Here is a 14,884-nt window from a genome sequence, read left to right on the forward strand (position 1 = left end):
TTCGACATTTTCACTGAAGTTTTAAGGAATGGATTCAGTACAATATTGAGCAGGAACTTAACATGGTTTTGAAAGAAGTCACTTTAAAATAATCAGTAAACTGATTGTAAGAATATTGAAATTTTTCCTTCTCTTCAAAAATATGCAAACATAATTTCAAAACACGTCAAACCAACTCAAAATTATTTGGATTCAAGTGTCAAATTTTGTGTTAAAAATTGTTTTTGTGTAAAACTGAAAACTTTAAGTGATAATTATTTTTTCAAATTGTATAAAATAATGATGGGTTAATATAACGTCATCAGAATTTCAAATTTTGCTTGTCTCAAATAAAGTTGATTTCCGTCGTTTCAAAGCTTCTTACTAATTACCATAATACATGAGAGAATGGCAGTAAATCAAATTGGCATAATTCAAAAGAGGGAAAAAGTTGGGGACTGCGCGTTCTGAGCTGATTATAGAAACTTGAGCAGCGGACTAATTAGCAGCGAGTGCGAATAGGCCTGTGTGTCTGACGGCGACAATGCGACTCCTCTGGGTCCTCCCTGGTATAATGCAGAGGCGAATCGACAGCGGGAATTATATTTGTCTCCATCCACGGAGCACACATTGGCATACAACTTAACACAATAGAGACAGCAAGTCGGCTTGTTAATAAACTTTGCCAGGCCGTGTTGCATTAATAAATCAGGCGAATTACACTCCATCTCGCTAGATAAGGAAATATTAGCACGCGCGCGCACTGTTCTCCAGATTAATTCTCGCTGAGAGAGACACGCAAATATTTGCATCGCATTCCTAGTCGCTGGGTGGGTACGTGGATAGACAGATGGATAGATAACCTGTGCTCTCGTCGTTCGCATTCAAAGGGGGAGAAGAATTCGCTCGGCAGAGCACGCCGATAGTTATTTGATCTCCGCGAATTCCCAGGACCTTTTGATTAGGTGCGTGAGCAGAAATGCTCGGCTCGATTCGCCCTAGACATTGGAGACCCTTGGTCGTTGCCACCGAGAAGAGAATAATTCTCTTCTTCCGTTTGCATTTTTAAGTTCGGAAGAAATTAAAAAAAAATTTTGAATAAAAATAATTTCTGCAACGAGGAAAAGCCTGAACTCTTCATTAAATAAAAATTTTAATGATAAATGATATTCATAGTTGAATTTTATTTTTATTTGCTTAAATATTTATTTTTAGTGCCAAAAGGTATGCTCAAAAAACACACGTTTCTCTATTGCGACCAAAAACATTATAAAAATTAAATTTGTAAAAGTATTTCTTATGACAATAATCAAATTTTTGAAAAATAAATAATATATTTTTGATGAAAACACTTTTATAGCATTAATTTATAAACTAATTTTTGTCAAAACTATTCACAGCTCATGAATTATGGCTGCAGCCCGCAGTCTAAACAAGTAGAGTAAGATATTGTCTTTTCTTAAACAATAAACTACTCACAAAATCCATCGAAAAAAAACCGATTTTAGATCACCATGTAAGGACATAGTCAATTTCATGACAAATGATGCAATAAGTTTTCATCAATTGAGGTGTTCCAAAGCTCGCAAAAATCCAAGTAACCCTTTTCCTCCTTCAATATGTAAACTGATATTCGAAGACCAAAGATTAGCATAAAGATTGCAAACAATTCAATTCAATTTTATTGTTGTTCTGTTAGACAAGAATATTAACAGTAGTCTTTAGAACATGTCAGGTCTAAATCTACATCCAAATAACTTTAAAAAAAATATTGTTCAAAATTTTTGAAAGTGCTAAAAATTTTGCTTGAAATCATCAATATTTTTAGTTGAATCATCAATATTGATAAAATATTTTTATGAGTAAATTCATAATTCTGAGTATTTCAGATTTTTTTTTTTTAAATTTCAGGCTAATTTTATCGTTTAAATACTGTATATTGACTTATTTTAAAAAGTGGTTATTGTATGTTATGTCGCATATAATGCTTAACAAAATAAATAAATCTTGAATCTTGAATATAAAATTTAATTAAATAATGGTAATCACGAGAATAAAAGCGTACGCAAATCAATCTGTTGCTAAATTTAGTTAAAATCTCAAAGGTGTGCTAGCTTAATTTTATGTAAAATTAATGAGATCACAAAACATTTGTTATTAATAAATTTAACCATATTAATATGCCACCTAATTAGAAATTATAAAAGATTTATAACACAGATATTTAGGATTTCCAAAAGCCCTTGGCTCCAAAAGAGGAATGTATGAAAAATAACTACTTTTGCCAAGCTGCTGGAAAAGCCTTGTAAAATATTATTAGCTCAAAATATCTTGGTACACTTTTCCAAGAATATTCGCCTGCTCATTAAAGGCCAATATTTGCAAACGAGGGAGAGAGACGAGCAGCTCGTTATATTTGCCGCAATCACCTCCATGTTTGCGGTTGTCAAATTTTTGAGAAAACAAGGAACCATCTCGTTCCCTTTTATGCAGAGCACACACAGCAGCGAGCGGGTGTTGGGTTTCCCGCGCCATAATTGCGACGTCTCGCGGATCGCTCCGTCGAAATCCGGACACGCTCCGATAATAATCATAAAATCACATCTTTCCCTCGACGTGTCGTGGCGGCAGTAAAATAAATAAAAAGTAGCGGCAGGGGTGGGAAAACACAAAAGTGCGTATAGTTTGCTGCTTTGAAGTTGGTGTGTGCGGTGCGAGCAGAGTGGCGCAAATTTAAAGACGAACTAATCAGAGGGGCGCGCGCCATCCGCTTTAAAAACACGGGCCAGAACAAAAAGTAACCCAGCTTGGAATTGCTTAATTTTGGAAATGCGCGGCCCAAAATAAATTAGACCTCAACTTTCTTCGGCCGGCCGGTGCAGCATCAAGGTGTGCGTGTTTGTTTCAATTATTGATGCGGCGAGGGGTGGTCCAGGCAAAATTACTCAGCGTTCAAATGAATGTTTAATGCGCGTGGTCTGTTTGCGAGTGAAATGTTTTACGATAATTATCGAAAGTAGTGCAGGACGAGTGGCTCTCGAGAAAAGTTGGCAGAAAAAGGCCCACTGGCCTCGGGCCAAAAAATATTTTGCTTTCAAGGCGTGTCTGCAACAGTTTAACGCTTTAATTTAGAAGAGGCCAGGCAGCAAAAACATAAAATTGAATCTAAATAGCCTCTTTGTGTTTTGCCCCAATTCCTTGCGCCAAAAAAAAACCAAAAAAATAAACAGACAAAGGATTCAATTTGCAAAAGGAATGAATGGGCAACACAATAAATTTATTTAAAAAAATACCTACCGCAGTACCTTAGAGATTTACTTTTTTTTTATTATATTCATCCTGGATCAGCCCGTTCAATTTCTACAATTTTATATTATTATTATTATTTTTATTGGTTTTTTAATAAAATGTCAGCTCAATAAGACACTAGTAGTGCCAAGAATCGTAATCTTTTTCTTTACATTGGCTCTAAAATTTGAAAAATGCAGACAATTTCCTATTACGAAAATTTCTTTGTCTTAGAAAATAAACAAAATTAAAATCATTGATTCCGGGAAGCTGTGATTAATTTTTAATATTCATAAATTTAATTTCAATTTTTTTTTACCACCTTCATGGAATTCCATCGTTTATTAATTCAGTGTAATCAGAGCTCGGAATAAAATTCCATTTCCTAATAAATAAAAACCGATCTGTCGCATTTTCTCGTGACAATTACTGAATCGTAATGCGAGCAGCTCAGAAAATGGAAAATAATTACCACCTTCCGTGCGTCAGCATTATTCCAAATTTGCCTAGACGGGAGCTGCTTAACGAACAAAGTTCTCTAATTATCTTTCACCGGCTGCAATTGCAAGGAATGCCTGCTTTTAAAACTGCAGCTCTTGTTCTCGCAATTAAGCGTGCAAATGAGAGCAGATTCGCGGCAGCGGTGTAAATCAAATTGCAGAGAGCGCGGTAGTTTTTTTTTTTACCCTCTCGTGTGCAGCGACGGCGCGTTAAAGTGAGGCTGCAAATCAAGAGGAACGGTGAGGTACGGACTGTTCCTCCTGAAGAAAGTATATTTAAAAAAAAAGATCAAATTTACTTGACTAGAATTAAAAAGAAATTAAATTTAAAGAATATGAAATTTTCTTAATTGGAAAAGAGAAGTTTAAAATTAAATTTAGTCCATCTTGCTTAGAAAATGTTTGAATTTTTTATAAAGTTCATTGGTCTTTAAACTATTTGAAACTTGAATGAGCTTGGTGTGCGCATTAAAAATTCAACACCCTTTGGTTGTTGCAACCGTTCTTGATATCCGAAACCGCGCCGTTCCTCCCGCCTCTGAACAAAGTGGTGATGGCGCTGCTCATCTCCCTCCCTCGCTCGCGATATTAATGTCACACCACGCGAGAGTTACGACGCGGCCGCGTTTTAATTGCGACCGCAACAAATTCGTAGCAGCAAAATGACGCGAGCGTGTCAAATTATTCCGATTTTATGCTTTTCTCTTGTTAAACGAAACGCCCCGGAGAATGTTCCAGGGCGGGAATTTTTCGCTCTCGCGACTTGTTGACGTTTAATTAAGCGATTGCCCTATGCAAATATTTACCCTCCGGCCTTGCTTGTTTGCAGCGATGCCCGTGCCGTCGTGCGCCGCGGTCAAGTACACTAATTGGGACGACGTGCGATCCTCGGACCTCGGCATTTGGACGCACCTCGAGTTCACGCCCTCCTTCGTCTCCAAAATGAGGTAAGAACCAGAATGATTTTTATAATTAATTTCCTAAATTTCATATTTATAAAAAAAAGTCAATATTTCTACTGGTTTAAAAAATCCATTTTAATTTTTATTATGCGTTGAAAGTGTCTTCTGAAGGCTCGAGCATTTTAGGGGTCAAAAAGCCAACTATTTATTGTTGATTTTACATAAATTTAGTCACCTTTTTAGCTGGTTTTTGCTAGTCTGTTTTAATTAGTTGCGATTTTATGCTAAATACATGAAAACATTACTTAAACCGTTTTTTTTTTCTTATTTAATGATAAATCTTTATTTTTGGAAACTTAAATAATATGTTATCATCAATTTTTCATCATTCTTAAATTTCTTAGCAAGCAATTTTGTAGAATTTGTTTGAAGAAGTTGACACTCGAGGAGATGATCATGGAAATGAAGCGATTGGGCTTTTCCTCGTTTCAGAAAAATGTTTTTATATATTCAAAAACAAATGGCTCTACCAGTTTCGGTCACGGTCTGCGACCCTATTTCATGAGCAAGAAAATCATTGTCAACAATTTTTGTAGAACGCAGGCTTTTGTATTAACGTGATAAATGCTGGGAGTTCAAATATATATTATTTGCGAGTGCGTTTTGTGCGCACCTGCAAATTGTAAGAGTTGCGGATATAATTCGGCGTCTCGAGGGGCCTGTTGCTGTAATGGTCTCGCTCTCTCGTGAGCCCCCAGGGACCCCGGCAGTAAATAACGCGCGAGGCGAATCCACATCCATCTGGAAAGTGTTGTTTCGCAGCAACGTTTAATGTGTATTTATCTATCAAGCGGCTCGCCAACGACCGAAATGAAGCAGCAGGCGCAAATACACAGTTGCGGGCCGGCCGGCCGCTCGCTGGGTTTGCTGTTTCGCACGCCACGACGCCCTCGGGGGAAATCGGACGCGAGTGATTTTCAATATTTCAATGCGCGCACGCTTGTTCAAACAATGCCCCGGCGACATCAGACGATATCAAACATTGAAAAGTGAAATAATAAAGCGGCGAATCGAACAACCGTCGCGTCTGGGGACACTTTTGCGCTCAAATTTTTACCGTTAATATTCAAAGGAGCAACATTTGCAACGAAATATTTTGTCGCGGGATGTTCAAATTACACCATAAAGTTTTGAAATAAATATTGTGGTTCATTTTTCCTTTTGGTATTTTTCTTCGTGAGGACTGAAAGGGTAAAAAGTGAAATTTTTAAAACAATTTCAAGAAAAAATGTTTTTAAAGTCTTTTGTAGTCAATTTTTGATTAAATATAAGCTCAAATTTTGGTAAAATGCAGAAAACATAGAAGAAAGGTTTAAACTTGTATTTTCAAAATTTTTGAAATACAAAAAAAAAGAAAAAATGCTCATTTAATTTTTAATCGTAAAATAATAATTATTAATTTTTCTTATTTAATCCGAGGCTCTTGTGAAATCGGGCGTATTAAATCATTTCCTCTCTTTACAAATTTTTTTTTTATCGATTAAAACGAATAAATAAAAATATTGTAAAATTAATTTTTGGAAAAATATTGGAGGTCTTGAAAGTGAAGCTTGTCGTCGTTGAATGTAAACAAGTCGTTTTCTTCACTTTCAATTTTCAAAAATTCTCGAAAAGTGCTTTTTGCTTCGTTTGTTTTCATTTTACGAGGTTAATAATTTACTGCCGGGCTCGCAGCACGGGTTCATTAAGGGCAGGTGCACTGCGACTGCCCTTTTTGAGTTCATTGTAAAATTACACGAGCATCTTGAAAAGAAGCAAAAAGTACTTGGAATCTTTTACGACCTTTCAAACGCGTTTGGCACAATTTGCGTGCCGCTGCTGCTTCGGAAATTTGAGTTTCAAGGCGTCCGAGGTGTTGCGTTGGAGTGGCTGCGTTCGGCCTTGACCGGCCGGACGCAGGCGGTCAAATTGCGTGTCATGGACGGCAAGTTTGAGAAATTTGTGTACTCTGAGGAGCTTTTACTTGAGAGAGGGACTCCTCAGGGTGGTATTATTTCTCCGTTTGGCTTTGACGTCTCGATCGGTGACATGCCACTCCACGTAGCTGTCGGGTTGCTCTTAAATTACGCGGATGATTCGTCGTCCCTTTTGTTTTCCAGGACGACTTGCGGCTTAAAGAAAGAAGCGCAGTTGGCAGTGAATTTAATGTCAGATTTTTGCCGTGACAATTTTTTGACGCTAAATCAGACAAAGACAGTGGTGCTTAATTTTCAACTTAGGCGCCCTGTGTTAGACCGCGATAATTTTAATTTGACTTTGAATGGCGAAAATTTGACAGAATCGGATGTGACAAAATTTCTGGGCTTGTATCTCGCGCATAATTTAAAGTGGACTGAGCATTCAGATTATGTAGTTGGAAAATTAAATAGTGCTGTATTTTTAATTAACAACTTGATGCATTCTGTTGATGAGAAATACTTGAAAATGGTTTATTATGCTTACTGTCATTCGATCATGAGTTACGGCATTGTAATTTGGGGAGGGTCGAATCGAGCGTTGGATGAGGTTTTTCTGGCGCAGAAAAAAGTGGTGAGAGCTCTTGCGGGTGAGCGCTATTGGCGCAGTACGGAGCCGCTTTGTTCTGCGAAGCCACTTTTCGCTCGGTTCGGCTTCCTTCCTATATTTTCAATTTACCTTTTTGAATCTTGCAAGTTTGTTCGTAAATATCCGCATTATTTTAAAAAGACAAGCGAAGTTCATGATCACCAGACAAGGGCTAAGAGCGATTTGTATGTTCCGGCCCAGGCTTTGTTAATTTCCAACCAAAACCCCTTGACATGCATGTCTTCTATGTATAACAAGTTGCCTGTTTCGGTTCGTTTGGAGCCTCGGTATAAGGTTTTTGAAACCAGTTTGAGGCGTTTTGTTCATGTGCATAAATTTTATGATAGGAAAGAGTTCTTTCAATTTATGAATGCATTGTGATATTGTTTTTTCTCTCTTATCATGTACTATGTTGCAAATGGGGCGCGTCGCATTGAGAAATTCCATCGTGGCGACGTCTCATAAGTCAATAAAGAATAATAATAATAATAATATCTATTTCACTAATTTTTCGTTGTATTTACATATCATAACTTTTTTGGTCGGTATTTCCATGTTCTTTGCATTTATTTTTGTGTTCCTTTTTCCAAAATTAATAATACTATTGAATTAATAGTTTGATTGTGGTAAAAAAAAAATTTAACTCAGCAAATATATTAAAAAGATTCTAAAGCATTAATAATTTTAAATAAAATATTTTTTACATCTTTTTCCAGATTCCCAAATTATTTTGCTCGATTTTGCAACATTCTCTCAAATCATGACTTATTTTGCATCAAAGTGGCGCATATTTGAAAAACCGCATCACGTTTTCCATGATCACAGAAAGGATAGGATGACGCGGTTATTGTCTGTCGGCGGCATACGGTGGAGAAATTAATTTCGCAACTATTCGAATCAAACTCAGGGAGCAGGCAGTGGCCGCAAGAATTCGTCTGGTTGGAGCAGCAAGTGGAATGCTCGAAATGAAATTAAATAAATGCGCGCCGTTTCATCATCGGCGGCAGACGTTGGCAAATGTTTGCGGTCAGCGCCTGCAAGATCGGAATCCGATGGCAACAATTCCTCGCCATCTGTTGCCCTCTCCGCCTAGGTGTCCAATTTCATTTCGCACGCGTCGCTCCAGGAAATTTGATTACCCTTTGTCACGGCTGCAGCCATCAAATTAGCGCGCGGCTGAAGCAAGCGTGTCAGCCTCTCCAAGACACATCCATCTGATCTCTGCCATTTCCCCGGAGACGCGCGATTCCTCCACCTTTCGTTCGCTCCTTCACTTATTTGCATGCGAAAAAGAGTTGCCAGATTTACATATTGTAATGCGAGACGAGAAAGAGGGTGTCAAACGCCATTGTGTCTGTGCCCGAGCGGATGTGGCACACACGTGGGCATAACTCACTCGCCCCCCTGCATCTTATTTCGCAACTTTTTCATTTTATATTATGGAGGCGCGACGAGTGGAGTGCTTTATTTCGGGAGTTGCTCATTTCGGCGCCGAAAGTGGAACGTCGAGAGTCTCTCTCGGCGCATTTTTCACGCCCAAAATAATGAAGGCGCGCGCGACAATGTTTGTCAAATTCACACACAACCTTCTTTTGCCAACAAGGCGTAAAAACTTGACAGTATTGTTCTTGTCGAAGAGGCCCTTCTTCTTTTTAAAACTCACTGCTGCAGAAATAATAATTCTCAATGGTCTCAAGGTGTGTGCAAGATTAAGTTTAAAAACTCGCTTGAAAAAACCTTCGTCAATCTGAAGAATAGTCGATTTTGCATTGTAATGTTCTGTAGGGGACCAACAGTATCGATCTCTATTTTAATAAAAAGGACGAAACAATTCATGTGATTTCACGTACATTTTCTACATTATTTGCAGGTTCAATGTGCTGCAGACTTTATTTTTTTTTTTTATTCCCAAACTAGATACATTGATAAATAACAAACAACATCTCTTATCAAATTACGTAACTAATACATAACTACTAATAAAACATTAAATAAAATTGAATTGAAAATTCTTCAATTTTTTGTGAATATTAAAATTTATAAATTTTATAAACAAAACAAAAAAATTAAAAAAAAACATCATTATTTATTGACCAAATTTAAACGAAAGAAGGCAAAATTTATTCCCTAGCAAATTATGTTAAAATCATTGGAATTCGCATGCAAAATTTTTTTTTAAAGTAATTTACCAATTACAAAATATGAACAAAGAGAAAAATAACAATAATCAAGTTCTTTGGACGTTTTTTTCTGGATGCTGAAAGCTTGCATTTAAATACCTGATACTTCCAAATGCCGCTTTCTTTGTTCTTTTTTTGCTGTTAATCCTGGCAAAAAACTGCATCTCAAATTATGTTCAGTAAAACAGGCTTTTTTCGTCTTTGATTTGAGCCTCGCCGGTTTATAAAATAAATATGTCTTGAATCTTGTTGCACTAAAATTTGTGAGTTTTGTAATAATTTGAAATAACGCTTTGATATTGAGACGAATTTTCAACATACAGTTTTTATACTCACTTTCCTCAGTCGCTGACTTCTTCAGCCGCAGTGTAAAGCACTCGAGTACAAAGAACATTCATAATTCAGAAACAACGCCGTGGGCGTGGTTGTGTTGCCCGTCATGCCTAATTAAACCAAGACTGTGTGCTGCTGTCTGCTGCCATAATTGTCTCGCTTCGGACAAGAACTGTAGCTGGGCTGCCAGTGTCAAGCGTGATTAATCTCAGGCTGGGCCTCTTTGCCCTTAACAACTCTGGGCGCGCGCCGAAATAAATTGCAATTTATTTTTTAAGCGGCCGAACGGTCGGTCCGACATCTGGCGAGTTTTGCAAATGGAGACATTTATTCTGTGTGTGCGATGATAAAAGCCCTGCGCGGCCCCCACGAATAATGCAGGCAAAGAGTTAAAGTATGAATGTGCGAGCGAGCACTGATGAATTGCTGCGTTCGCGTGAAACGCCTCGCTTTCTCTTCTTTCTTGCCCTCATCCCGGCGGGCAGATATTATTTACATGGACCCAAGTGCCGTCGGCCGGGACGGACGAGGCAGCGCACGAGGAGGAAAAACTATTGATCACTCAAGCAGCAGCCCGAACAAAAAATAAATTGCGCACGTACGGCAGCAAACCAATAATTTATATACCTCTTCCCGCCGAACGCGAGCGCACCAGTGGAAATATTGAATTTCTTTGTACTTTTTGCCGCAGTCCATTTTCCGCGCCAAGCACGTCCAACTCATCATTACTCATGAAACGGCCATTTTTCACTCTTGAAAGTAGTTAAACGAATCTTAAATGAAAAATTGTTATTTTGTCCGGGACAACAACTCGTGAAACAACATTTTGTTACTCTTAAAAAATTAATCAGGTGAGATCAAAGATGAACAACCTTCAATTCAATGTACCTCAATAAATTCCCAGCTGAACCCCGAATTTGATGTGGATAATGATTTTGTACTCTTCTCAAGTCGGTAAAAGGAGTATCTTTTAAATTTAATACTTATGTTTATTTTTATTTTTAGATTTCAACTGCTGAGGGTTGAGTCTTGAGTCCGAAACTAGAAAAATATTGCCTCTAAAATTCCCATTATATTTTTAAATTTAATTTAGAAATTTGATAAATCAGAGAAAGGGGTGAAATATAAAATTCGGTGCTTTTCCCCATTTGAATTCAGGAGAGTCTTATTCCAGCAAATACTTTTTTTTTGTCGCAGTTTGAAAATAGGTCGGAGAAAATTATTTTTCCAAGCAGGCAAGCTGACAGTGTGGCTTGTCAAAGTGTAAGCCTTTTCCGCGGTATGTGTATTAGGTGGGAAGCTTTTCCCGCGAGAGCTGCTCTCTCTTGAGCAGCGCAGATCCGCGACGAGCCCTGGCAATGCGCCGCTCCGAGCTGCACCGCAATTCCGCGTAATGCAACGTGTAATATGTGGCAGCTGCGGCGCGCACGACGATGACGAGAGTGAGCTACAAGTATTTGCAATTAATTAATTAAACCGCCGCTTTTAATTAATTACAAAGCCGCGTTTCAAGAGTTCTCACGTGTTGAATTGACACACATTTGAAAATTGAATGTTAGCTGAAAAAAATATTTAATTATATAATATCTTGAATATTTATTCTAGAGACCAGTGATGGATGCTTCAAGAATGCAAATTTCCAAATTTTTAGTATTTTAAAAGGTTACTGACGCATTGATTGAAATTGTCACATCGCAATTTTGCTGCAGATTTCCTTAATTTATACATTGTTATAAGTTAATCCATTATTTTTCCATTAAAACAGCCTCTCAATTTTAAATGATCTAGAAACGATTCTTTTATGAAAGACCTTAAGAAGATACCAATTTACTGACATTTTGATTAAAAATTCAAAATGTGCTCTCCTTATATTACGAAACTGGAAATCTATTAACAAAATTTATCTCTCCTTTTCCATTAAAAATATTGCCACTTTACCAAAAGTAATTTCAATTTTCCATTATCTATAGAAACGATAAATTCCTGTTAAGTGCAAGTGCAGCGAATTCGCGCAGAATAAATAAGGCGTCTGACGTAATTTCACGGCTGACTTGCAGTTCGCGGAGCAATTCATCGCGCGCGAGCTGATTTCCGTTGCAGCAGAAATTAAACTTTGCGCGGATTAGTGAGCGAACTCGCTCGCGACTATGTTCCGTGTGCGCGAACACTCGTCGTCTCGACTACAATGCCGGAGAGCAAAAAACTCGGCAAAGGGTTATGTGTGACCCAGTTGCGAGGGATGTGTCTGTACACGCCGACAGGCTTTGCATCGCAGCGACGACTCATGTATTTATGGATGAGTGATGCTCGGCAAAAATAATGCAGCGCGCGTGTGTGTGAGTAAATATTAATGCACTTCGGGAAAACCCACACATACGTGTAGAGCAAAAAGAAGAAAAAAACTCGCGATGCCTCTGGTGGAGCAGAAGGAATTCAATTTGGCATTTCCATATCAGCCGGTAGATACAACAGAGAGACGGAATCGAATTAATGCGACGAGGCTCCCCGAGGGACGTGCGGACGGAAAGACAAGTGCCGCCGTCTGAGCGCCCACGACACACGCTTTGTTATCGGAAACCTTCGAGGAAAGCAGGAATCGTCGTCTGGGCACTCGATATACTGACTCAACGTCAAAATTCCCAGGAATAGGCAAATCTTTCAAAGACAGAGGTAACATTCATGAACTTTCTAGCTTAAAATTAAATAATAAGTGACTGGAAACTTACTCTAATGGGAAGAAAAAAACCACTATGGCTTTATTTATTGTAAAGAAAATTAATTCAAACTTTAAACAAAATTATTCTATTTACGTGTTTGCTAATTGTTTGTGCTGTACTTTTTACTGGTTCAAAACTTTTGATTCCATTGTATACTGGTTCATTCACTTGTTGAATTGGCCCATAACATTTAAATCTGTAAATTGGTGTTTTGAATTTAAAATCAGCCTTTCCTTAATGAGTTTTTGTCTCATTTTGTCGTTCTATAGAAAACAAATATCTTGCTTTACATGCTTCGGCTGCGGGCTACACAGTGAAATTATTTTGTCAAGAATCATACATGTATTTTATTGTCGGGGAAAAGAAGGTGGTCCCTGATGCTTAATTACTGATTCAATTAATTGTTGTAAAATAGGTCATATTGATAATATAAATCAATAACTAATTATTTGTGGTATGAGGGAGCTTACTAATATAAACAAACTTACATGTTCTGCTGTTATTGATTCTTAATTCGCACACATAAGATACAAATATGAGTAAAACGTACACTTTCCAGAGACAGAATGATCATATTCGCTCGTTCGCAGGTCACCGGACACCCTGTCTGGCTCTCTTCCTCAGCCACCAACGGTGCACCGAGCACCATCAGTGGCCTAGGAGGGAAGTGCCGAGTAAAACCCCGACATTGCAAAAATGTCATCATCAATTTTTGAGAAATCATTTTCATTTATATTTTTACACTAGAGAAGTGTTAATTAAATTATTTTCTTCAATTTCTTAAGAAATGTTTACAAATTAATTTAAAAGAATTTTTGGCCAAAAAAAGTGAAACGTATAATTTGAGTGTACCTTTTTTAGCGTTTTTCAGGTAGAAGGGATTTTTGCATGAACGACTCACAAAACAAATCAAGGAAAAGTCGGTTAAATTCTCAGCACCGTGTCGTGTCATTCTATGATTCTACTAACTAAAGGAAAATGTAATTCTTTGAAACACCTGCAAAAAAATCTGGTTATGCAACCTGGGGAGCACTTTGACCAAGCCGGTTGCCTACATTGAAATCGTTTTCGCCCACACAATCGAGATTTACACGAGACCGAGATTATGTGAAAAGGAGCAGGTGAGTCCTGTGCGTGGAGAAGGAGAGACTCTTCTTCCTTCCTGCACTGCAGTCCATAAATTTCTGGCGAAATGTATCTCTATCGCCCCTCCTTCTTCGCCGGCAGTGTTTCACTTTTTCTCGCACCTCTTTTACGACTTTTCGCGGCGAAATTTTCGGCCGGCAGCAGATGCGGCGAGTTTTACAACTCCTACGTCTGCATTACGCCCGTCGAGGCTTTTAGCCCATGAATCAAAAGAACTTTTCCATGCAGCTCCGTCCGTTTAAAACGTAAAACGTTGAGTTTGAATTTATATAATATTCCGGCAGCGGGGAAAAAAATACATACACCATAAATCCATTACTCGGCGGCTTTTGCGGGCTCTTCATAAACACTTCCATAACCCGTGCGCTTATTACCGCTATTTGGCGCGCCGTTTGTTTTTTTATTTTTTTAGCTGGCGCTGCTCCAAATCATCAGATTTATTGGCGGTTTTCGCAAAAGCATATTTCAAAAGGCAGCTGCGCCGTGTGTATATTAATAGCGAGGTGTGACGCGCGTGTAAATTTTATTGTGAGCCGCCGAGTGAATAAAACAAAGCGTGTTATCGGCAGCGAACGCGCGCGAAAATGCGTTTTGCTCATAATTCATCGCGGCAGCTTTTAGTCCAATTGGCGGCAGCAGCGCATAAAATTCTAGGTGCTGATATTTTGACGCCGCCTCGTCAATTGTGCTAATGGCAAATTGCCGTCCAAACCAGCGTTGATGCAAAAGCGGCGCGATAATGATAAAAGCAAGCGTCAAACAGCTTTCACACCTCTCGCACAAAACATTTAGCTGAATTAAAAACGAAAAAAATAAACTCGGCGGGAATATTAATATACTTTTCTATTTTAGAAACTCGCATGCAAAATAATATGACTGTAATAATTTTTACAAAACCAGTTTTTAAAACATTGAGAAATAACTTTTGAAATAAAAATAAATTGCAAAATTTAGACAAGTAAAATATTTGTAAAATGAACGGGACTAAATAATTATGTTTAAAAATTTGAACTTTAGATTATAAAATACAGGTTACAAAAAAACTGACAATCTCTCCAATGTAGTGTGTGTTCAAATTTTAATTTATTTGAAATAAATCGTAATAATAATACATTGTTTAATCCAAACTTATTGTATCAATTTTATTATTCAGATTTGAAAAAGCTGAAAATTTTACTGATTAATTTTTTTAAAGTATTTCATATTTTGGAAATATTTATTCCACAAAATTCATT

At 37.7% G+C, this 14,884-nt stretch overlaps 1 protein-coding gene across 2 annotated transcripts in view; it reads left to right on the forward strand.

Annotated features, from left to right (window-relative positions):
- LOC132195066 (voltage-dependent calcium channel gamma-5 subunit-like) overlaps positions 1-14,884 on the forward strand; it is a 203,657-nt gene that overhangs the window by 86,975 nt on the left and 101,798 nt on the right. For both annotated transcript variants that reach the window (XM_059616788.1, XM_059616789.1), the window contains exon 2: positions 4,597-4,714. In XM_059616788.1, coding sequence (XP_059472771.1) covers positions 4,597-4,714 — 118 coding nt within the window. The remainder of the gene's footprint in view (positions 1-4,596; positions 4,715-14,884) is intronic.

This window comes from Neocloeon triangulifer, unplaced genomic scaffold (genome assembly GCF_031216515.1).
Source record: "Neocloeon triangulifer isolate White Clay Creek 2 clone unplaced genomic scaffold, ASM3121651v1 ptg000009l, whole genome shotgun sequence".
Lineage (NCBI taxonomy): Eukaryota > Metazoa > Arthropoda > Insecta > Ephemeroptera > Baetidae > Neocloeon > Neocloeon triangulifer.